Source organism: Acanthopagrus latus, chromosome 20 (assembly GCF_904848185.1).
Source record: "Acanthopagrus latus isolate v.2019 chromosome 20, fAcaLat1.1, whole genome shotgun sequence".
NCBI classification, from domain to species: Eukaryota; Metazoa; Chordata; class Actinopteri; order Spariformes; family Sparidae; genus Acanthopagrus; species Acanthopagrus latus.
Window position 1 is genome coordinate 6,062,192 of NC_051058.1, and position 26,377 is coordinate 6,088,568.

Consider the following 26,377-nt stretch of genomic DNA (forward strand, 5'->3'; position numbering starts at 1 on the left):
TTGAGTGTTGACAGTGTTTTTTATTATGACTCAATTAAATAGGAGTTATCAGTGATTATCAGCCACATAGATATGGGTGAGAAGCTGCGTACTACAGTAAGTGTTCGGTTCTTTACGGGCCAAACCAACACAGCAATAGCTTTAAGTTGACATGAGTGTTGACCAGCTAACCATTCTGAGGTTGCATTTGCAAGCTAGCTGCTAGATAATATGAATGCATCACCGAGTTACTGTGAATTAAAGCTTGTCTGCCAAACAATAGTGAAAATAGGGAAATCTGTTCTGACACAGCCACAAAGCTTTCAGCCTGTCCAAAATGTTCCCATCCTCACTGGAGGGAAAAAAACAAAGAGTAAACATAATTTGATTTGGAACCGTTTTTAATATTGGAAGATCAGTCAGTCACAATCAAATTCACTGAGCTGGTTTTATGAGATACAAAAGGCAGTGATTATTTGTGACAAATAGATAAGTCATGTAGATGCCATGATGTTTGACATCGGGCTTTATGAAAAAGTTCTCCATAAAACATTTCAGTTTGAGAAAATCTAATCGCATCTGATCTCCTCCATGGCTTTAGTTCCTGTTACGTGGTATGTGTGGATGTGGCCAGTTCCTGGACTGAAAGTAGCCTCTGAGTCCTTCCAGGTCCACGGGAGGGAAGTAAGCACCAATGCGTTTTCTCAGCCACCACTTGCCCTGCGCTGCGCTGGAACTGCCCGGCTGGCTGAACTTGTATTTGAAATGCTCCCCTCGAACCCACCTGACAAGGAAGAAGACACAGACAGAAGTTTAGTTTCACATGAAACAAAGCTATCGTAAATCCCAGCTCAAAATCAGCCAGATATGATGTGTTGTGAAAATGTGTTACTGATTTGAACAAGCAACTGTGAACCATGGCTGGCTTGACCGCAGTACACAAGTGGACATGGTGGTGATTTCCCCGCTGTTTCTGAAAACACGTACCACAGTCTATGCTACCATCACAGCCTTCACTCTCTCTGGGATTGCGAATTCAAATTGAATTTTGGAACATTTTTTGCAGGGGGGGCGGGCTTGACAACAAAAAAGCAGTTTTCTTTTTAGTCGTGTGACAAAATGAGCAGTGTCGCAGAAGAATATGAAAATGCAATTTGGATGATTTATTACTCATTCATGAGTCAAAAACTGCAGCTATATTCTGAAAATAAAAAGGCATTTCTGTTAATCCATTTCAATTTGAATTATGGAACAGATTCACTTCCATATAAAACACACTACACCAAACACTATATAACACTCCAAACATGCTATATGTCACGAATCTCTCAAAGATCTCTATTGTGGACACTTGAACTAGCAGCAGCCATGTTGAAAATCTCAGGTCAGTCTGATCCTGATCTGCAGAGATATTTGAGGCACACATACACAAACACACACAGACAGACAGACAGAGATTACTTGCTCTTTTTGAGAGATGATGGGAGCATTTTAATGAGTTCATGGGACAATATTACAAAGATGCACTGTGTGGATCTCTGCTGCCACCCTGTGCTCTGTGCTCACCTGGGAGTTTCTCTACCCTGGAAGGGGTTGTGGTCGAGCAGAGAGAGGACCGTGCTGTCATTGGACAGCAGACGTCCCGCTATGTGGATCACCCACTCGCTCTGCTCGTAGGTCTGTATGAAGACATGGAGACAGGCTGTTAGAAACTGGAACCAACAAAAATAACACAGGCTGTGACAGAGATGTAAGTGTGGAAAATGCAAAGAGGAGGGCAGAGACAAAGAAAGGAGGGGAAATGTGAATTGCTGTCGGAGGCTCTCAACGAAGAGTGAAGATGAGGTAAAAGAGTGTTTGTCATATAAGATGCAGAGAGACAGACCCAGAGTCAACTTATTCAGCTGAGGTTAGTAACATGAAAATACTGCCCTCTAGTGGCAAGACAAACGGGCAAGGCAAGTTTATTTATATAGCATAAGGCATCTCAAAGGGCTTTACAGGAACATAAAATTAACATTAAATACATTAAGAATTGCTTTTAAAAATACAGTTGAAAACAAGTAAGAAGATGTCAACAAACTATGCATTAAAACAAGTTAAAAATTAGGGAATAGGCTAAAATAGAAAAGGTTTAAAAGAGACAAGACTAGAAAATAGAAGTCATAATGCAGTTCAAAGCTTTAAAATTACTTCAGTGAAAAGCAGTGGCAAACCGAAAGGTCTTCTGCCTTGATTTAAAGGGATGTACCTGACGATCTCAGAGGTCTGGATGGTTCATAACGTGGCAGCAGATCAGAAATGTGTTTTGGCCCCATTCAGCGTTTTATAAACCAACAGCAGGATTTTGAAATCTTTTCTTTGACAAACAGGAATCCAGTTTAAAGATCTAAGAACTAGTGTGATGTGATCTACTCTTGGTTGTTGTTCGGAGTCCAGCAGCAGCTGAGGACATAAGCAGCACTACCGGACGACGTTTGCTGCACATTTTTGGCTAATAAGCCGTAAAAAATGTGAATTCTGCTAATAAACCAGTTAAAAAAGGAGAGAACTGTTGTTTTAGCTTCATTAACTTGATATCATCAGAGGTGACAGGATGAAAATCTCACACCTTGAGACGCATTGAACAACACAAAATCAGTTTTGCCACGAATTTCAGCCAAAATCTAAATCCATACTCCCAATCTGTCATGAAGACAAGCAAATGAGGTTATAGGCTGGGAGTGTACTTCACTCCATACATGATGTCCTACTATTGTTTAGTTTCTCACCTGGAAGGCAGCGAACCACATGAGCCAGTCCAGCCGGTAGTGGTAGGGCGATATGAGGCATGGTCGGCGGTAAATGTCCCCTGGTTTACACAGGAACTGGTACTCCTCCCAAACAGCCTCCGGGTCCTTGGGATCCTGGCTCAGAGTGCCCTGGAAGATCACTTCTGTACGCTCCTTGGTAATGCTGAAGAGAGGTAATTGTACTGTTGAGGTATATTTGATGGATCTACAGATGTCCCTTCCAACCCCAGTGACCCCCTGACTATACTGCACCTGCCAAAGGCCCCGTAGGTGTTGACGATGCGGAGCGGCTCGAACGACGTGTTCATCATCTGCCTGGAACTCAGCAGGTTCAGCACCACGGGAATGCTCAGGTAGCCAATCAGAACCGCCAGAGAAACGTTCACCACCCGACGCATCAGCATACCTGGATTACAAAGAGTATGTACACACACGCACAAACAGGAAGATTGAAATGCATGAAAAACATGCTTTGTGGATTGGAAGCAATAATGTTCTGGCCAATTTTAATGCACGTAATTGTTCCTGTTTGGCCTAAAGTAGCTCAAATAAAAGGGGACATATTTGGTAGTGTCTGGTCCTGAAGGGGGATTCATCATTTCATGTTTGCTAAAGCCCTATTAAACATGTGCGTGATGACTTTAACACTTCCTCGGTGGAAAAGGTTTGACCCGTTAGATCATGGGACGGCTGGCACTGACAAACGCTGGCTGCGTCCGCGCCAGCTCCTCACTACCTGCGTCTGCCTGCTTATCCGCACATGTAAAACACATCAGCGCGATCCAAAGCAAACTTTCTTCACACCAGCTCACACTCTCTGCGTCTGCTCGGATGATTAAAAACGCAGTCACACTGCAGGTAGAAGCCTATTTTATGTTCAACACCCTAAAATAAAGTAAAGACACTAATGGGTCCGATGAGACCAATTATAGAAGGGGCCAGTCTTGTTGTACCACATTCTAACTGGTCTGTATTGTAAAAAAAAAAAAAAAAAAAAGTTAGCAACATCACATTAAATTCCAATAAACCATATGTCATGCTTTTCCCAGCTACTCAGCTGTCCAAGTGCTAATCCCCTTTCTTCCCATAATTCCCTCTCCAATATGACCGGACCCATTACAGGCCGGTTGTACAAGCCTTGACTGTTAGTGATACCAATGTTTTTTTTACATACTGGATTCCAAAATGAGATACCAACCATTAAAAAAAAAGTGAAAATATATAAATTGTTTTATTGACGTGGACAGTGCATATGGCCATGACTCATGATGACTCATAGATTTTTCTGATTTACAAATTATCTTATCTCACCGCTGGCAGTCCTCCAGAACAGCCCTAAAACTATCCTCTGAGGACCAATTCACAAAGCCACTGAGAGACACTGTTAGTAAGGAGCTGAGAGAAGGGCCAGGGCTGATGTCATGTTTCATGAATGACCTTACATGATATGGCTGCAGTGATTGGTTGACAGCTGGCTGGTCTGTGGTAGTGAATGTGAAATAAAATGTTCAACAATTAAAAGGAGCACAAGGAACAACTTCAATTAGGCCGGATGGAGGAAGCAGGTCCTCCCATCACAGAGTCCGCCGCTTGGTACCGTCACGTTTCTGCAGTAACCCAGAAGGGACATAAAACGCTGGCTCTAGCATTTTTCAGGGTTTCAGGGTACCACAGCTACAGGTTTGCTGGCTGAAACACTGCACTGTGATGTGAGGGGCCACTGTATACTTGTTGTTAATGAGGTAATAATACAAGTTCAGAAATATTAGTTTGTTTTTTTTCGATAAGTGAATAAACAAGCTGTTAATAAGGTCCCTAGAACACTGTCTGAAGCTAGAGAGGTGGCAGGGTCCGCCACATATAAAACAAAGTAAAGCAGTAGGAAACTTGTCAGTTTGTTAATTCAGTTTATTCAGTCATGAAAACCAAGAGTTTGATTAAAATGTATTCGCCAATACTACACATTTAAGCTTGTGCATAATGAAGAGGTTTTCTACTCAAGAATTACTGAATACAAACACTGTGATTGGTTCACAGCTGCAGATGGTGCACAAGGCATTTTAAAGTGCACTGCCTTAGAAACAACATGGAGATAAGCTTTATCTCTCTCAGTCATTCTCCTTTTTCTTATGACACCTACCAACCATTTCAGCCACTCAGGAATAGGTCACGATGCAGAAGCTAGTAACTCTCAACATGCTGTTTCATCTACACTTTAACTAGCTGCCGTGAAAATGTAGAAATCTGTATTGGTGTAATTTAACAGGACACCAGCGTGATGTCCTCTGGACGGCCTCTAATATCTCTCAGAACTAGGAGCTAACTTTCATTTGATTAAAAAAGATTTGTGAATTACTGTTATTAGGACTGACTCGCTCTTTATTTTTAGGACAGTCTGCTGACTCAGCCAGTTAGGAGCTACTTTTAGCCACCAGATTGAATACGGTCCCTGACTACCTTTGGTTGGTGTGGGGGTCTGTCCAGCTGCACCCTCATTCTGTATCTCGAGCACCGCCTTCTTGGCTCCCCCTCTGGACTGAAACAAGAAGCCCAGCGATGCGTCGTCAAAACAGGCCAGACTGGGAACAATGGTGAGCCAGTTGAGGAAACTGAGGTTCCCACTCACTATCAGAACCACCTGTAGTGCAAGACACAAGACAACAGATACAAACAACATCCAGGCAGTGTAGAGAAATTTATCATGCAACTGCATCACGTGGAGGAGTTCGGCCTAGATGTGGATGGTGAGAACTGACTTATTTTGAGCCCAGCTACATTGAGATACATTAACATGGAGCTCTGGCATCCCCAGCACATGATGCACAAATTACATTTAAGCGTACGGTGACGGATAATCCGATAAAACACAGATAAATGTAATAAAACATCCCCCTTAAATCTGCCATGAATCATGTGTAACGTAATAATAATGTTCTGACAGAACAATTAAACTCACATTACTGCCTCTGCTGTGTATTTTTTACATTTTAAATACCCACTGGGTTATCTGAAAAATGCAGTGTAACAAACCTGAAAAGGCAAAAAACAGTCTGAGACTTATAACTCCACCTCAATACACCGGAAGTGTTTGTAGGTTGGTTATGATGTACACATTATTCTTATTCTTATTTTTATTATTCAACAATGACATAAAAACTAAATCATCTGCATGGCTACCAACTTGAGCACGGATACTCTACCCAAACCCGCACCGGGCACTGCACTGGTCCGGTTTTGGACAAAATTGTAGAAACGATGCGTAATATGAGGAAAAGCAGAGGAGCTGTAACCAGAGTAACAACTGCTATACACACACAGTGCGTGAGCTTACATGAACTTCATATGGGCCAGGTTTGGCACCTGCGCTGGTGTTTGTCGCCATCATTTCCTGTGAGTGGGTGAACGGCGCGAGTTACCTGGAACAGGATCTGGACGGCTCCATTGACCATACACATCCGCCTGCCCAGGAAGGTGAAGAACGGGAAGATGAGCTCGATGAGGTGGTTGGACAGCGTCTCGAAGCGATGGAACCACCACGGGGAGCGATGCATGTAGTACGACATGGGGTTAGGAACCGGCTGGGTCTAGGGAAGAGACGGAAGGGCCGGAGAGTGAAACCCGGAGTGTCTTTGAGACGATGCTTTGAGGTAGCGAATGTGTCAGAAAAGGCTGCGTTTGTCAAGATAATCATGATCTTTAATCAGCATTTCTGTTCTACGCACTTATGCATTTCAAAAAATGTAATAACTCTTCGGAACATAGACTCCTTCTTCTGCTTAAAATGCATGTTTTCTCTGATTTACTTTGGCTCTAAAATCTCGTCCGAGCCGGGATGCAGAGTAATTTATGGTGCTCCACCTTGAGGGAAACATTTCCATGTCTAAATAAAGATGGAACTTTATTTAAATCAAGGCAATCCCACCTACACCCCCCGCCCCCCAAAGAAACACTCTCAGAGGTTTCATACAGAGCTGTGCAGTGTTTGTGTACATATGATTAAGTGTGTGTGTACGATGTGGTCGCATGCAAACCGTGTAATAGCTGAACATGCAAACAGTCTCAGGTGAGGTGGTGAAAAGTAAATATAGCACAGAAATAGGTGGTGGGGGGGGGAGAGAAAACAAGACACTGCCACGCTCGTCTGTGCTCTTATTATTTTTATGGAATGGAGGGGAAAAAAAAGAAAAAGGGGTCATTCAGCCTGCAGCTTACCAAAACAGCTGTGGAAATCCGAGGGCAAGGAGCCTGTAACCTCAGACAACCAAACAACCCCACCTGGGCTGTAAACTAGCTGCGTTACAAGGAACAAACCGATGCAAACAAAACACCAACTATGCCGAAACACATCTACGCAGCCCCCCGAGAGCCAGGACAGGAGGAGGATCTGCAGTTTCTCTGCAGGTTTATAAGGGAGCACTGTGTCAGAGGGGGTTAATAAGGCTTCACCCGGCGCCAGTGGCTTCCGTCACTGGCCAGTGACAGTTGAGGTTAAAGCAGGTCAAGGAAACTCACCCTGCATGGAATAAGGTCCATATAGCAATATGATTTGTCAGGTGACAACCAGTTTTCTAGTAGAATCCATTTAATGACATTTTAAAGGGACATTTCCCCCCCTAATAAAAAGTCGTATTTTTCCTCTCACCTGTAATGCTATTGATTTGTCCAGTCAATCCATAGATTGTTTTGGTGCGAGCTGCTGAGTTTTAGAGATCCGAGTCTTCCTTCTAATACAGTGGAACCAGAATGGCTCTTTCAACACATCAGCAGTAAGTTTCCTTTCTGTATCATACTGCAGAAGAAAAAGTGCAGGATGCCATGAAGCCATGCAGGACTTAAATAATGTTTAAATGCTGCACTGTCACAACCACAAAGCTCTACTCCCTCAGTAGAGGCACATATTTTTTTTTTTTAAACAGTGACATGATTGTTGGCTGTCTGTGTCGAAGGTCTGTGGATTATGTTCAGTAACCAGGTCATAATTTCTTCAGCTCTCACTGAATCAAGCTAGATGGACAAATAGGACTGGAGCCAAGATAAATTATGTATTTTTCATATTTAGGATAACTATCCCTTAAAAAAACTGAATATACTTTGTAAGCATTTATATCATATTTCAGCTTTAAGGGGTGTTTTAGCATCTTCCAAGTCATCTTCCATATGACCCATGACGTTACTGCTGAGTATGAACTCTCTCAGAAATGTTGCTTACAGCTTCAGCAGGTGGCGTTTTTTTCAGCGGGAAAGCTCTGATCCTACTGTACATGACCTGACCACAACCGAATGACACACAGGTAATGCTAGGGAGTAGCTGGTGAACAAGATGGAGCATTTAGCAGCTAAATAGCCAGATATTTACCTCAGGAGTCAGTAAAAGACAGAACTATAGGCAGAATGACTAACTTTTGTCAGTCAGACAGACAAATGACTAAGAATCCATGCTAATGGTGCATTACCTGCAGTCCGTGTGATAAGCAGATGTTTGCTAGCTTGTCCACATAAACACTATAAGCATCTTCTGATATACAGCTGTGGTTAAAAATAGAATGGCAGTGCATATGGACGCAATAAAGACCCACATGAAAGGAACTGATTTAAAACCGTAAAAGGGCACACACACGAGTCTAAGCATAAGGCTGTCACGAGACACAGATATACTGTCCAGTATGTAAACCACAGAGTGGTAAATTGGAAGCCACAGCACGCTGGTCTCCATGTTAAAAAAAAAAAAAAAAAAAAAATTGAGCTGACATTTCGATGTTTCAGATGATTCTCCTTGTTACAGTTCATCGGTGCCGCCACTGCAGAAGGTCCACATTGTCCTGCTTTATTGTTTAACAACCTACTGTTCCCGTACTCTATGTAAAATGGTACAGACAAACAACCAAGTCATGGTTTCAATGCATCAGTGAATTGCTCTCGTTTTTGTGTAAATTGTCAGTGACAGGCTCAATGTTCCCTTCAAGTTTCCTTCACCACTGCATAATTATATTGGGTCACTCTTCCTTCAATAATTACAGTCATTGAGAAGGACAAAATTCAAGAGCGTTTAACATGAAGATGGTTAAAAAAATAAACCTATGCAGATATTTCTTAGTGGCATAAAAACATTTGCTACCGTACAATTCTTTGGCGGCCCAATCCAAATCTGTAATTACAGTTATGATTATACTGTATTACATTTATAAACACATTGCTGTAAGGTTTAAAATGAGTTTTAAAAATGGAGACTAACGCCATGTTCATACAGACCAAATCCATTTTGTCAGGCTTCAAGCTATTTGCTCTTGCCGTGACCACAGTTAATCGGACCAATCAATGTGCTATTGGTAACTACTCAAAGCTAAGGTTAGCATAGCTGCTGTAATAGCATGTCATATCTGAACTCTTGCTTCTGACTAAGCATAGTTTATCAGTCTGCACGGAAATCTCACTATTTTTTCTTATCATCCCTTTGTAGTGTAAAAAGTGTAAAACTGTACTTGTGACCTTGTGATCACATTCTTCATAAAGCACAATGGTGAATATGCATATTTTGTACAGAGTTGTTCAACCAAGGGATGATTTCCCCTGTGTTTCATTTGATTTATATCACAGAGGAAGATGATCCGAAACTGCTCAATATTTAACACGAAATAGAGATAATAAACTGCAGCAGCGGATAAAATATCCTACCCCATATTTCATTGTACCACCCCTCTGGTTTTACAATCACGGTAGATTTACAATGCAGTGCACCAGAAAAAAAAAGCTTTTTTCCCCCACAAAATGTTCATATACAAGGTCTGTACATCCCCAGTGTACATCAGACTGTGTACTATTCAATATTGTATTCATAAAACATGTTAGAGTGTCATCTACAGTCATCAAGTCCCATCGGAGCCAGTGTATTCCTGTCTATGTTAATTACAGAAGATGCACGGCCCTCCTCCCTCTGCGGGTTGGAAACACAGAGCAGAGTAGGTCACGGTGGTTGAGTGTCCCACAGGGGAAAAACAAACAAGGGATTTGCACAACCTCAGGGTCTGTGCAAGACGCTGATTTATTGAATCCCACGACAGCGGTCACCATAATGTGTTGCCCTGGTGTGGTTAGCCTGATGTGAATTCATTGCTGTCTTGTCATCACTCAGGACACAAAGCCAAGGCGCAGTGTTTTTGTGCATCTGGATCAGTGTTGGAAGTTTAGCTCGGCAAAGAAAAAGAGGCCTTTGGGGAAATTTACAAACTAGTGTTTCAGAGGATGATTTAGGCCTTTTCTCAAGTTGTGCTGGCCATCTGCCTGCAGGAATATTTCAAAATAAGACGCAGCAAGTGTCGTCTTGACTGGTAATTTGATTTTTTTAAAGTGGTATCTTTGGTGTCAGAGCTCATTGCTGTGTTTTTTTTTCTGTACAAGACTTCTCAGAAGTCAACAAACAGCCTTGGGATTTTATGTTGAGAAAAATCAGTTTCTCTTGTTTCCTCCTTCACTCAAGACAACCACGCTGTTACTCTCTCGCTGTTGTCGCGTCTGGAAATGCCAGCTGCATAATTTCTTGTGCACGAGCAAACTTTTCCCATGAAGGAACAACAAAGTACCGAATGTTCTACTCAGACAACATAAATGCTTTCACACACTTATATTACAATATAAACTGTCAGCATTGGAGTTGCTTTGTGGGTGCCATATGCGTCAGATTCAAGGAAGAAAAATGTGTGGCTTCAGAAAAAAAAAGATATCTCTCATTCTGCATCAACTTTGCATTGATTTCTGTACTACTGCAAAAACTGCATCATGAGGCGTCACTGCGGTTCAGTGGTTAGCTCTGCAGCCTCACAACAAGAAGGTTCTCACTTCAACACATCAAAAAAGTGAGGTAGGGTTAATTGGTCGCTCGGCCTGTAGGGGTGAGCCCGACCTCTCTGGGATGTACCTGGCATCACCTCACCAGAGTTGGCTTGAATCTCCTCCAACTTTCAAAATCAGGGGTCTTATACTCAGTGTCATCCTGGGCTGCATGAGTGTTTAGAATTTAGAATTTGCAATTTACTCAAGATTTTACAGTACTTGAGTATTCTAAATTTGTGCTAACTCACTTAATTCTGTTACAAATATTTCACACTTTAAACCACTACATACTTTACTAATTCCAACTGTGAAAACAAAGTAAAAGTCTACTGGTGTGAAAAGTTATTTTTTAAAGGTTTTTTCTGATGCATTATCTGATGCAAACACTAAGTATACATAATCAAAGCCGAACTAACTGGTTAATAAACCTGTTGTCCCTAACATGCTATTTTTATGGAAAAACTATTAAGTCTCAAAAAGCATGTATTGGATTGTTTGATAACTTTTCCTTAAAGTCTGAAGTCATGACAGTTTTGGAAAAAAAGGTGAAAGGAACGTCAAAGAGGACAGAAAGCAGAGCCCGGCAGCTGATGAAAAGATCAGTCAGTTTAATCAACTTACGGATGCAGGCCGTGACAGTGAGAAAGATGTGCGTTATGTACTGCAATGGCACGACCGTCACGACGGGGAAACACACACATACACACATTAAACAGATTCCGTACACACACCTCGTAGTGGTAGTCCATGCAGGTGAGGTCTCTCCAGCATTTGTCGCCTCTGATCTTAATGAGACCCTGAAAGAGACAGAAGACAGATGAACGTGTTAGAGTTTACGATGCGCTATATTTAGCGAGCCGCGCTGATGAAAATCTAACAAGCAACAACCGAGAGTCAATTACACAATCAGATTACAGACTGCAGTCAACTAGATCCAGTATTTACTTGAAACGGTTCAAATACAACAAACCTAATTAGGACTTACTCGCCAACACGCATACGTGACTGGAACACATGTTCAAAAACAAGAGATTTCCTTGCTAATTTAGAGTAAATAAAGATATAATTTGTTTCAAATGGGACAGATGCGTTTCAAACCAAAGACATTACTTCATTAACCAAACCCCCAAGAGTTTGAAGTTTCAGTTGATTTGTGATGCGTTTATACAGAATATGTGTAGTCAGACAGCCTAATATGGGGGGTAAATCCAAATGAAACAGCTAAAAAAAAAAAAGTCCCTTTCTTAATCAACATTGGTGGCTTCTTAATGACTTCTGAGTGCGTCACACAAAGTGACACAATGACAAATGACAAAATTATTATTCACAAATCCTCCCAAGTCGAAATGTACTTCTTAATTACCCCCAGTCCTTCCATCCGTCATAAAAGGGGTTGTGGTAAATGATTGCACGAGTGTGCTGGTGAGGGTAAATTCATTTGCAATTCATCAGTCACCATTCTCGCATTTAAAAATTATATGTAATCTAATAACGGCCAAAAGTTTGATTCTGCTAATGCAATGTGTCTGCTCGTCCTCTCTTCTCTCCCGCTGCTGTTTGTTACCACTCGTCTCTTCTCCTCTCCACACTTCATGTTCCCCTCTGGCGAACTCTAAACCTTTTCTTTTCAAGTCATTCTTTTTTTTATTTGTCCAACACAGAGCTAACATTGGTGCAGCAAATGTCAGCACTGTCAGCACACACTCATACAGGTGATGGAGCGTCTATGGGCTCTTTTTTATATACATAAACATATATTTGGATTTAATTTCATACAAATAAACCGATGACTACATACAATATATCCTCACAAAAGGACAAAACAACAGTTGGTAACAAAAGGGAAAGAAAAAAAAGAAAAAAATACCATACAATGAAATGTAGTTGGATTCCTTCAGTATTTTATATAATTGTCAGACATATTTATTTGTTATGCAGTCGCACTCTTCCTTTTATCATATTTCTCCCATTGTACATTGTTGTACATTGTTAATTGTACATTGTTCTTTTACATACGATATTGGCTTTGCAATACATTCTGATATAATACTGATTCTGATTCTGATTCACATTGGTTCTTGATTGCTTTTAAATTGTATTCAAAATCCAGTTACAGTTTTCACCAAACTCACCAACAAATTGTTTAACAATGTAAATTTAAAATCAAGGCTGAATGGCTTTCGGCAATTGTGGATACCAGTCAACAGATTGGCTTGATAAGGACACTAAAGAAAAAAAATGCAATTCCTCTTCCTCATTATAGAATCTAAATAACAGGTGTTTGTTCTATGTTAAACATCTAAGGTTGTTTTCTTGCAGCTGTGATTTTGTGGAATATCTTAAACTTAAAGATTCTAAAATATGTGTTCTGAATAACTGGCTAGTTTTTTGGGACTCTTTCTGATAGTTTGTTGCTTTAAAGAGCAAGAGTGTAATTAGGTGCTGTCAAAACTGGCCAAAGAATCTATCACAATCTAGTATTTCACAATCACAAACCACAATCTCAATACTGATCTTCTTTCTCAGGTTTATAATTGCCCTACAATCTGTAGTCAGACTTGAAATAGCCCATGAATGTGTAATTTTTTCCATTAAAACAAAGTATTGCATGCAAGATAGTTATTTTCATATCATAATCTATCATAATCTCCTCATTGGCCGTGCCACTAGCTCACAATGCATGTTTACAACAGATCACCCGCTGAAGAGCCATCTGAGTTAGCATAGCTGTCGTGGCTACATTAATCTACTGCTGTATCTGCTAGTCATCTGCTAATTGTGATAAATATGGAAACAGAAGGTAGAAGACATAAAATAACGCAATCACTATGATTCACCACAAAAGCAGCTTGTGGATGCCTTGAAGAGCGATCTTGATAAAAGTTGTTACTATGAAAGTACTGCATACTTCGTAGGAAGTTAGTTTTTCAAAGATAATTTGATAAAATGCTGTAGAAGTACATGGTTGGCATTGAACCCCGTGTCTTCAGTTAAAATCACAAAGTGGACAAATCCAAAAGATACAAATCAGATTTGTTTGCCGTCTGAACACATTGCTGTACTGACCTTCAGTTTCCTCAGCAACAGCTCACAGATGTGTGATGTGCCTTCCACTAATAGAGAGCAGCCCATACGGACCGGCAATAAGCACTAATGAATCTAAGTATACAGGGTGTTGGGGAGGGAATAAAAGTGCTGTGCAACATTAAATGCTTCTGTAGATCTAGGCCTGCTTTTGACCTAAAGACAAAAGAACACACAAGGCTTGGGTGGTAATTATAAACCTTTTTTTTACTCCCTGCCTTTGATTGGAGTTGTTCAAAGGCATTTTGGGAAATAAAGGAAACCACTAGGTGAGGTGGATGAGGCACATAATAAATTTTAAAAAAAGATACTAATAACTATGATTTGAAGTGTCTGAGAGAGGATTTTCCGATAAGAAATAGGAAACAAATCTCAAACTCCTCTGCTCAGGGCCTGTTTTTCATTAAATGAACTAAGTAAATACTACGCTATCCAGGACACGAGGCTGTCAATATTGACACATCAGCCCAGCCCATGTTGGCATGGAATGTGGAAAAAAAAATCAGCAGATGACCTCTCTAACCAGATTTAGAAAAACCAGGACATTTCATTCTGATTATGACCTTGGCTGTTGGAATGATGTGGCCAAAGATGTCGCTGATAATTCAATTCAGTCATGAGATCCTGTAATGTCATCAATTACAAACTGATACACAGACCTCAGACAGAAACATAGCAGTCTGCCCAGAGTGTCTGGAGCACTGACGAAAAGGATGTGAATGATGTGAATTCAACACATTTACAGGAGGAGGAAGACTTGCTCGCAAAATGTATCTAACCGTCAAAGACCTGGCTTGATATAGGGATGTCTGTTTGGACAATTTCCTTTTCTGTCAGATGAAAACTGTGTGATCCTCCATCAACTTCATTACTAACATAGATCATGAAAAATGTTGTCAACACGTTATATCATTAAGTCACATTGTGAACTGATTCAGCCTTGCTAAAAAAAGAAACTTGGCCCCTTCCAAAACAACTCTGGGTAAAACCACAAGTTCCGTCGTCCAGGTGCACTGAGCCTGACAAAAATGCAAATGGCATGAGGTAGACCGCAGCATTTCAATGTGAGAGACTGGCATAGTAAAGGTTTACCCTGGATGCCGACAATGACACAGGGTTTAAAAAAGAAAACGCATGAGGAACCGTGGCGGCAACACTACAGCAGGCCCTTATTCATACTGCAGCTCATTTGGATTCAGCAATTTGAAAGACAAGTCATGGCATTTTTCTAATGTAGAGCAGAGGTGGGGAAATGTCTTGACCCGCGACCCGGATGTGGAAGATAACCTAGAGTCTGCAACTTATGATGATTGTTGATAAATGCTTTTGATTGTGGAATTAGGCTAACGTTATTTATGTAGGAGGTATGTCGGAGGGAGGCAGGGTTCATCTGTGAGCGATAAGAAAACTCACTATTTTTTTAAACAGACATCTTGGGACACTTGTCGGATTTTATGATGAATTGCTGGGAAGCAAGAACTGGACAAGACCCACACTGAGCATGACTTCTAACCCACAACAATCACTAATCAAGTGAGTCACTTTTCATTTTCATGTGCAGTAATATAGATCACTGAGGATAACATACGCTGAGATGCAAAGAGAATGGTTTTTGCATTTGAATTGCTGGCAGCTGAAACTTAGTCAAATCAAATCATAAAGCCAACGAAGATTCACACCTACAGCATATAGTAACTTGTAATACCCTGATTAGAACTTAGAACTTCAACTAATCAGATCAACAGTAGGAGAGCACTCCAAGCAGAAATCATAATTCAGACTATTGCCAAAGGAGAAGAGCTTCTATTGAGAATAGCCTTTAGTGCCGTTTTCTTTTTTCAAAGATTCTCAGTCAAATTATGCATCTGTTCTATGCAAAAAAAAGCAGTGATAAACTGCATATGATAAGCAAGCTATTTAATTAGCACTAAACAGCAGGCCAACAATTAGCTGATGAAGGAAGTCAAACATTTAGCAGCCAAAGAGGCAGATATTTCCATTTTAATGGAAACTAAAAGCAGGGCTAAATGGGTAGTGGACTGTTCGCCAGCATGTTCATCTTATTAACCTAAAACGTGGTGATACAGTTTGTCACTGTTCACAACTTGTATTTCTGCTGCCTCTGGGTAGCTGAAAAATGTGTGAATGCAGGTTTAAATTGTAACTCCAGATTCAATGCAATCACTTCAGATTATTTTTCAAAGGGAACAACGTTCTTTATATCTTTGAATATCACAAAGAAGAATCCAATTAGAGCACTGCAGAACAAAACAACAATCTTCATAATCCAGACTGCTAGACTGTTCCTTGTAACTTCTTGTACATTAAGGAGAGGAAAACTTGCTCAACAGGTAACAAAATGTTTTTCTCAAAAGGTTATGGCAACTGTGCAACGGCAGTACCACAAGCTTATGGGACCTCACCATCAACACATGTACGGGTCGAGAAGGACCTACTCATTCCAGTTGGCCAGGTCTGTGCCAACTCCCTGAACGAGTCATCATGCCAGCAACACTATATCTAAAAATTCCTTAGCAACAGTCAAACCAATCCAATTTGCACTCACCAAACACCTTCTCACGGCAACTCTCTAATCCCAGTTAACACCCAAAGCTCCACACCTAGTGTACCATTTCCAACTGTTGGAGTGTTTAATAGAGATGTTCCTGCCAGCAGCGAAATGTGTGATCCAATTCACGATTGCATGTGCCAGTGCTTTAGACAGGAAGCTCTTAAATATCAGCAGCAAACCTGAGAAATGAATCACTTCAAAGTTCATCCCAAAGAAAGGCACTAAGGTACATAAGGTAAAATATCAACAAATCCATATTTACTGAATTTATGATCTATTAAACAACATGATTCAGCTAACGGCTTACAGGTTTTGTTGAACTGCTAACACGATCATAGTACTTAGCTTCATAGAAACTCTTCCACGGACAAAACCCAAGTTACTAGATTGCTTGTTAACAATGTAGAAGGTGTAAGTCAGCGCAGCTCTCAGGAGAAGGTAGTTTTAAATGTCTGACTAAGCAAGTCTATCTGTGTACTCCGTGCTTTCAGGGTTTGTGCTAAGCTAATATAATACCAACCACGGGCCTGAAGTAGTTATGTGCTAGATGAACAGATTAAACTGGTATCTATCTCCTTGTGTGATTATGAATAAGCCAGCATATCAAAATAGCCCCTCAAATGTTTTTTTTTGTGTGTTTTTTTTCACGCTAATAGAAAACTGCTAGCATATAAAGATGGCTGATTCATTGCAATTACATTTTTAATATAGTCCAATGGCACATTAGGGAGTAATGCTGCATTTTACCTACGATAAACCTTACCTGACCTTGTTGAGCTAACAAGGAGCGCCAGGATCAGATCACATTAGCTATGTTTTTTGTCGCTCATCACCTGAACACCAGATTATAAACTATCATGCCTTCATGCTGCTATCGCCACACAAATCAAGAGACTTGTCAACCATGCTAATGGCAACGCTAATAATTGCACAGCATTTATTTGTTTGCAAATGTTTCTCTGTCAAAACACTTGTTTAGCACAACATATGGCCAATCCGGTATTCCTTTTTTTAATTTTTGCAGCCATATGTTGGAACTGATTGTGTTTTGGGCAACCTGCTGCGCCACCACTATGTGTGTACGTTTGCTTAACAGGCAGTTTGTTGTAGTGAGCCAGTTACTTCCAATATGTGGTGCTGTTTTATCTAGCTTAGCAGATCTGAACACATTTGATTCATTCTGTGTTGAAGGGTTATTTCTACACAACACTTAATGTTTATCTTTTTAAGTAAAGATATGTCTTTAAATGTATTTATTTGTCTAGAACTATCATTAAGCAACATCTGGTGATGGATAATAAATTCAAATGCACCATCAGTAATGGTCATAGAAACATTAGCCAGTCCCAAGTACAAATTCATGCTGACCATCTTAATGCAATTTTTTTCCCTTACTGATGTGACAGATGCCAACATGACAGCATTCACCGTGATGTTGGGACAGAAATCAGAGATAAAAAAGCATGTGAACGGCAGTCTGGAACATTTGTTAGTCACGCTGCGAAAATACACTCGAGCAACATGACGGGTGGGCTCTTGCACCCCCCCCCAACTCATTTCCTACGACCGAGGGGTCCTTTTTAGTGTGTGCTACGCCATGTCGTCCTCACAAGCGCAAACTCCGTGGCAGCCGCAGAGCAGTGGTGAACCGCAGGCTGTCAGACAGAAAAATGACTGTGACCAGGGTGGATCAAACACTGAGGGACTGCGGCAGGGGCTGTACTGTACTTAACACTGCTGAGCTGCTACATCAACAAGGTCACTAAGACACTAAGAGTCGTGCTCCCATCCCATAAGTTTTCTGTTCATTACATATTGAAAGCTATATTGTCCCAAACACGTAACACAGATTTGATATAGATGAGGAAACGACACATAGCTGAGTAGTTGGGTGAAGTTTTGGTTTGTTTGTTTTCTTTGTTCATTGTTTGACGTCTGGATTGGATTTCCTGACAATGCAGCATGTGAGCACTGGATTCTGGACGTCCGACATTCTTTCTGGCACTTGAATGCAGCATTGTGGGAAATTACCAAAAAAATGAAAATTTCATTGTGTGATTTCTATATCTAGATTGTCACCAAAATCTAATCAGTTGATGCAATTGGGCTGAGCTGAGAGCTGATCAGCAGATTTTCTTTTTCCTATTTTTCAGTTACTTCTTCAAATATTTTGCATAGAATACATTCCGACGGGGTAGCATCAACACCTTCTTGCTAATGTAAAAGACAGAAGTTATTAGAAATGCACCATCTATTCAACAATGAAGTATGATGATTAGATTTATTGATACACAGATTAAGCAAATATTTTGAAAAAATTAAATAAACTGGCATACATAGCAAGGCTGCAACAAAAGATGACAATTTTGACATCATCAAAAAATCTGGTGACTGTTTTCTCAATTAATCGTGAACTCTGCTGATAATCTGCTGATATGTGCAAGCTGACAATGGCAAACTTCTCTCCATCTTGCCTGCTCCCAGAGACCCAACTCCATTCCAAGCAAAATTCCCCTAAATCACACAAAATGTGACATCTGCCAGATTGAGAGAGAGAGCCGACGCCCTCCCTTTCACTCCGACTCCAGAGAGGGTTTGAACTCAGATCCAACTGTCTAGACTAGGCAGTGCTGATAAACTACAACATAGGATTCTGCTGTTCTGTTACTGCATTGCCTACTGTCCTTTAAAATGCTTTGTGTATTATTGTGCACTGTTCAGTGTCAATCGAGAAAGTCACAGCCATATCGTCCACTTTTATGGTAAAAGAGGCTAAGCGAACTCTAATCATACCGTAGAACAAGACAGCGCTCGACGCGCATGTTCATTCTCCATTTTTCTCATAAAATCTTTTCATCATCATATTTCACTGGACTGTTTAGCCTTTAATAAAATATTGTTTGTTAATAGCTGACCGCTGTAAGTTTCCTTTTTCAAAGCAGAAGACGGGCTGGGAACTAAGCAACTGTCAATACAACACCCATCAGCCACTGTGCGGCGCGATGCATTCAGGTAGTTTTTTGCTTTTCAGTAAAAGGGAATGCCACAGCTCCTTCACCCCGATTTCTTTGATCATGTCGCACCAGATTAAAAAAAATATCTCTGTCTTTATGCTGCATAGACAGCCCTGGTTTTATGCAATGGCAAACTCTCCAGCGGTGATGATCCAGTGTACAGTATGTATTAAGGGTCTGAGTGAGTTTAAAAAAAAGTTGAGTCCTCACTTTACTTCAGGTGGTGGTAATAAGCCTAAAAGCTGCCACAAACAGCCATAACAGGAGAAGAAGTAGTTACACAAAAAGACAATGAAGGAAAGTGATGGAGTTGGAGGAGCCGCTGGCTTCATTTAAATCCGCTGTTTGGGAGCATTTTGGCTTCCTAGTACAATATACTGGTGATGGCACGCGAGTGGAGGACCGGACAAAGGCTGTCTGCTGGCGATGTTTTACGAAGGTGCGGTATGTCGCTGGCAATGCTTCAAACATGCTAACCCACTCTTTGGTGCAACAACTTATCCCCGCTGCTTTTAAGTCACCTCTTGACATTAACACTGACAGGGTCAAAGGGAAATGAAAAATCCAGTTATATAACGCGCCCAGTATATGAACCCAACACATCAGAACTCAGTTAACAGAATGAGAACCCTCCTAATACATTTGTTTTACGTTTAATTCTATTTATGGTTTATGTTTTTATTTTGCAGTCAATTGGTGTCTGTTCTAACAGACTTGTGTGTACCATTACACCCGTAATATATAAAAAAAGCCAACTGACGTTCTCATACCAAAGAAATATTAAATTCACTTTAATATCTGAATAGGAAAAGACAGCAAACTCTGAAATTTAAGACATTCCTGCTTGAAAAATGAAATCAACAAATATTCAGGTGGTCAGAGATTCATTTTCTGTCAATAAGCCTAATAAATAATGGACGTAGTTCCTAAATGTATTCAGAAAATCTCTTTCTACCATTTAGAAAATGACATAACTCAATGGTCAAAACAACACTTGTGTTGACATTGTATGCTGCTGAATGGTATGAGGTCTGTAGAGACTCCTTGTGTTTCAGCTCTCTTCACAGTACTGACTGAAAAAAAAAACATTTCATGATTTGTGCAAACTGCAGTGACTGGCAGATGAAACTGAGCTGGTGGGCTAAAATTCACCATGGAAACTGCCTGACAACAAACAACCAACTGTATATTTGGGTTGGATCTCCAAATACCGGCTGTGTTTTACAGCAAAAGACACCAAAAGTAGCATGTTTAAAATCAGACGGGTAAACACTGCATTACCCCAGGGAATTGAAATGTTGCAAAATGGCTTTATTTCTCCATGCTGGCCTCCTGGATGCCTTTTCCTTCGAGACAGAAATATAATCTGTAACCTGTTATAATCTATATTCTGCCTGTGCAGGATATCACACTAGGAAATGTTCAAAATAAGGTGCTGGTGACAGTGAATGGATTGGCTTTAGGAATAAGACAAGTAATTGGTCAAAAGGGATGCAGGTAACCCTTGTATGTATATATAAAGAGATTTACTTACAGCTCCGAGCATGATGCGAACAATGAGCCATCTGAAGGTCCAGATGCAGATGAGGGAGGGCGGACAGTTGCGGGGAACCTGAGACAGAGTCCACAGCGGACACAGGAAAATGGCCAGAAACCCCGTCTCCAACAGCTGACTCTCCCAACCTGCGTACATCACCACAGTATCATTTTAAATTATCCTCTGAATTAAGGGACGTTCGTGTTGATCAATACAACAGTAGTTGAGACATTTGACTTTAACACACGGTACACAATTTCTGCTACTTAGGGGTCTCTCAATCCAAACGAAAACCGAAGACAAGAAGTAGCCTTGGTTCATGAGAGCCGCTGTCTTTGTTTGACAAACACCGTTAAACAAACTTTTATATTGATGTACTGTAAGCATAACTCAACAAGATATATAACAAAGGTCTTGTTTGTTTTGGGGAACATTTCAATGCAAAAACCCAAATGTCAACCTGATAACGTCACTACAGGAACAGTCAGGGGGTCACCAGAATCAGTAAAAAGGATCCTGTAGAAACCATGAATGTGCATAACTTTGCATGAATCCACTTTTTGAGATATTTCACAGTGAAAATCTGGACCTGCTGTTTTTTCTAGATGAAGTGTCAAGAAATCATTTCAGTCAGCTGGTTTCACTCTCTAGGGACCATGAATGTCTGCACAAAATTGACATATTTCAGTCTGGGCTTAAGTGTCAGACCAACCTCCTGACACTGTAAGCTCCACAGCCATGCTTTTAGTGTGGCTAAAAATCAAACTTACTGTTGTGAAAAACTGTTGCAGTTCAGTGACAACTGTTATTTAATCATGTTATATGGTCAAAGCTCTTGGGTGGAGAACGTTTTTTCAAAAGGAATGTGATGTTTTTGTGTTTTTTGACTCTAAAACAAGGTCTGAGCAATGCCAGCCAGGCGTGCTAACCCAGGCACCAACTGCTTCTGACAGCAACAACTCTATCTTCTCTGTATTTTAGTCGAGACTTGGGAACTATTGGAGGAGCTCAGTCTGCAGACTTAAAGCTGCACTGTCAGCTATAGGGTGATCACTGGTCCAAAAGAAATTAGACAGTGGGGGAGAAAGACAGTGAGTTATTTAAAAAAAGAAATAAAAGCCACAAGCCCCAGCCACAGACACTGGCCTGGCGTCTCTGACTACAAAGTGTCATTAACCAATCACAGAGCTGCCACTGACCTCGCCACTTATCTGGGCCGGAGCCCTACATGCAACCTCCTATTTATACTTTCTTATTACTTTCCTTTTGGTCCTCTCTCTACACTATTAAGTTCATGACAGCTTGCTGGGTTCACCAAGTAAGACGGCAATTTACTGCACGTCAGCAAACCTCAGTTCTGTCAGTCACCATGTTTTAATCCAATAACAGAGAGTAAACAATTTGGGAAACAATCATGAGAAAGCTTGTAGTGACGCTCCAATGCCTTGGAGCAGATTGATGTGCAGTGACTGTACTGTATTTAATCACATTCATATGAATATATGATACTTATGTGCTCCATGACGGTGCAGCTCCATGCTGCCCAAGAATGATTTTTTTTTTTTTGTAATCTTGAGCTCAGTTCTTAATAGAATCCTACTGTGTGCCCATCAGAAACCTTCTTGAAATAATAAAATTGGATAGATATCGCTCAATAACAGTTTGAGGAACTTCACTACATTTGTTTCCCCACAAAATAAAACTAAAATTACATCCAAACCTGAGTGCCTCACATATAATGCTTCGCTTCAAGTCCACTTCTTCTAATGGCTGTGGAGGAACAATGGAAGGAAGTCCTGGATTGTGTGTCAAGGTTGAAAACTGTGAGGCTCTTGGTTTGCATCACGAAGTTCACTTACCAAAGGAATACCTAGAACAAGAATTAAGAGCAGACAAAGAGGGATGTTAAAAAATGTATGTACTCTTTTAACATTAAACTAAGGGACTAGAGAAACAAACAGGATTCCCTCTCTTTGATAATTTCAATATTTCTTTTATTCATTTAAAGCTGCAATCACTGATTTTGATTTGTCACCTTTGGAGGGACAGCGGGACAATTGCAGTCAAATCAACTGACTGCGCTAACTACAGTATTTTGTGTTCACATTTTCAAGCAGGTTTGATGTGGACAGAAAACTCCGACAGGGGTATATAGGGTCAGTATCATTCTCTTGGGGGCAGAGGACCATGTCTAAAATTCCAATGTAAACATCCAGGTGACACATGGACTAAACTGGCACTCATTTGGAGTCATGTGTCCCTCAACCATATGATTAGAAGTCCAATATTTACTCTCTTTTAGCTGTATTTGGTCTCCATCCAACTGCTAAGAAACACATGCCGATCAGCCAAACATTAAAAACCCCTGACATTTGAAGTGAACAGAATTCTTCATCTCCTAACAATGCAAAGTTCTGCTGGGAAACCTCTGGTCCTGGCATTCAGGTGTTCTTCGATGCGTACCTCCAGTCTAAACCTAGCTGCAGGCCAAGTTCAGCCCTTCATAGCAAGGGCATCAACTGATCGTAGTGGGCCCTCCAGTAGGACACTGCACTCTGACACGCCACAAAAAACACTCAGGAATGGCTTGAGGAAGATGACGTAGAGCTCACCCTGCCTACCAGGGCCCTCGAGCACCGCAGACACTGACCTGCAATAAGAACCATGGGGTATGCAGTACTGAAGCATTGTTGTGGCCTTTTAATGTTGTGGCTAATTTGAATCTTGTGTGTTGCGAGATGGGCCACCATAGATCTGACTTGTTCCGTTACGTCCCACAAATATTCATTTGTACTGGTATGATTCTTGAATGATTTTAGTGTTGTGGTGGGGCACATTTTCCTGTTAGGGGGTAAAGCAATAACGTTGCCTTTTAGGGGTTGTACGTCATCTGCATTGTTGTTTAGATGGGTGGCACGTGTTAAAGAACAAGGTTTCCCTGTAGAACAAGGCACTGTAAAACATTTTAAGTTTTTAAGTTTTCAGTGTCTGTGTTTTAATGTTTTCACTGATCAGTGTGTGTAGCTCATTAGCTGCTAAAGCTCCACTATGTAACAATTACTTTTATTAGCGATCAATATGGTGTTATTTTTCACGACTAATTGATTACAGTCAAATGTCAAAAAGATTTTTTTTTAAATTCTGTTGTTCAGAAAACACTCCAACACCAAAGGACTCTTCATTTACCATCACAAGTTACCAAGATTGCAGTCCTGAATACATTTTTTTTAAACCTATAAAAGGGACTAAAAAAACAAAACTCAAAGATAACATGGAAATAAACACTAACCCTAACTGAGTATAATAATTTTATTTTGAGGTTCTTCTTATACAGTGTTAGAATTTCCATATAATCCCAGTTGTATGTATTCACGTATGTGTAAATCCAAGACTCACCACAGCTGTCCCACGTTGACCAGAGAGTGATAAAGCACCCACAGCGTGCCCATGATCACCATGTTGGCCATTCCCGTCACCAGGACAAATGCAGACAGGGCCATCCCTGCCAGGGCGATGCCGTCCAGGTTGGCGTCCATGTCGCTCCAGTCTAACAACCAGAGGATGGAGGGTGTGTACGCGAAGGCGGCCATGCCTATCTTTCCCCCCACATAGCGCTTGACGCTGTTGAGGTAGTTCTTGCAGGGCATCAGGCCGTGCTCACCTATCAGCTGCTTGTTCTGATTGTGAGCGACGCTGAAGGCCACCACTACAAAAGAGAGAAGACGAAAGGGGATAAAGCACAAACACAAATACGATGAGCAAAATCAGAGGCCATGTTTTTTTCTATGCCAAACGTTAACCGTTCCATCAAGGTCATGGCAACAGAAAAGTGAAGTGAACAGGCTGTATAGTCAATAGTTATAGTTAATTTGTATCGACAGTTCAGATGCAGTGCCCACAAAGGTAGCGCAGCCACTTACAGGCATTACTGAGTGGGAGGAGATCCCAGGACAGGCCTAGAACACGTTGGAGGTAATGCATTTTCTATGTAGCTGGTCAAGACGCACAGCAATACCCCGAGAGGAAGTGGAGGAAGGCAGTTAAGTTCCCAGAATAAACTACTGGCATTGAATGTCTCTGTAAACCACAGATATGTTAAATATTTACGTTGTGTACTTATCAAATCAGCATTTCTACAATATGCGTCACACCATGTTCAGATCACATGTATATATGAACAGACTATAATGTCAAGAGGAGAGGATGGCGGTGTCTTGACAGCTAAGCGACAGTACTACAACATATTGTTAACAAGATGTCAGGACAATGTTGGGACAATTTTCAGTATTGTTTGTGGCAACAGGACCAGGCAAGCCAAAACATGACCCGGTCCTAACTGTAGCCAAATGGTTTTTGGGCCTTGAACCTAACCAGCACAGCACAGAGGTGTCAAAACATTGAAATTGAAAAACAAACTAAAACCAATGTCTAGTTCCAATGTAAAGAATCGTTTCAACATATCCACATTTTTATTAGAAGGGTACGCTTCCAGCATTCATTCTGGGGATTGGATTGACGAACGTGAACATAAACTAACCCTAACCAGAAAAGCAACACACAAACACTGTTACTCAAGTACAATTTTGGAGGTACTTGTACTTTGATTACACATATTTACTTCACTGCAACTGAGACGAACAATTGAACTCTTAATCCTACTGATACACTTATGAGCACGAGTTATGTTAAAGACTGTAAGAATTTTACGTACATATTTGAAACCACTAAACCACATGTAAAGCAGTAAATATTAGCTTCACTATTAATTACGGCAAATGCAGCAGTAATTATCATATAACACAATGACACTGGCACTTTCTAATGTTTAATTTAGTTGCCAATAGTTCTGACCTACTTCAATAAAAAAAATAAAAAAAAAAGTTAAATGCAGGACTTTCACGTTGAGATAATAGGCCTTTACCTAAATGGAAGAGTTCAAACACACTGAAAACACACTTAATTGTGAAAGCCAAGCCAAAATCCCTATGCAAGTATCACCAGCTTCTCAATCCCTGTCACTGCAGAACATCTCCCACATAATAGCCCACATTACTTCACTTGAAAAGGTTGTGACCTACTTTGTCGCTTTTAAAGACAAAACGTTACGCTAACACGTCTCATTCACAGTTAGCCACGCGCTGAACACTTCACACAGAATAGAGCTAGCATTTCTCAGACGCGTCAACACAGTAATGACGCCACAGCTCTTCAGACTTGAGTGCTAGTGGAGGCTCACGCTGTCAGCAATGCTCACAGTAAATAAAGGCGACGGAGCGCAGCAGCACGATACGAGTGAGCCAGTACGTCCCGGTGTGTAGCCGCTGGAGCTCCTTTTCTTTCTCGGTGTCTTTGCCGGAGTCCGCTTCATTTTCTTCGCTGCTGTCGGCACACTTAGTCTCCGTCTTACTGCTGTCGACGCGTCTTTTCCTCACGGAGCTGCCCGAGCTGTCACTGGTGGCCGCCATGTTCACAGACTGCGAGGTCACGTGACTAAACAAACGCGGAAGTGAATTTATTATTATTATTATTATTATTATTATTATTATTATTATTATACTGTTTTATATTCAAA

The 26,377-nt window shown here is 40.8% G+C and overlaps 1 protein-coding gene across 4 annotated transcripts; it reads right to left on the reverse strand.

Annotated features, from left to right (window-relative positions):
* On the reverse strand, positions 1-26,295 carry lmf1 (lipase maturation factor 1). 4 transcript variants are annotated; one of them, XM_037080970.1, is made up of 11 exons: positions 26,060-26,295; positions 24,202-24,511; positions 22,665-22,675; positions 20,803-20,951; positions 11,330-11,395; positions 6,188-6,355; positions 5,229-5,409; positions 3,024-3,177; positions 2,751-2,934; positions 1,546-1,658; positions 1-763 (listed from the first exon to the last, which is right to left on the reverse strand). In XM_037080970.1, exons 1-11 carry the CDS (start codon positions 26,268-26,270, stop codon positions 577-579), a joined length of 1,734 nt encoding a protein of 577 aa, XP_036936865.1. In that variant the 5' UTR covers positions 26,271-26,295; the 3' UTR covers positions 1-576. The 4 variants fall into 4 exon arrangements, with proteins under 4 accessions (XP_036936865.1, XP_036936867.1, XP_036936866.1 ...); XM_037080972.1 differs by lacking the exon at positions 26,060-26,295 and adding an exon at positions 25,884-25,995; XM_037080971.1 differs by lacking the exon at positions 26,060-26,295 and adding an exon at positions 24,726-24,866.
* Between the last annotated feature and the right edge of the window lie 82 nt (positions 26,296-26,377).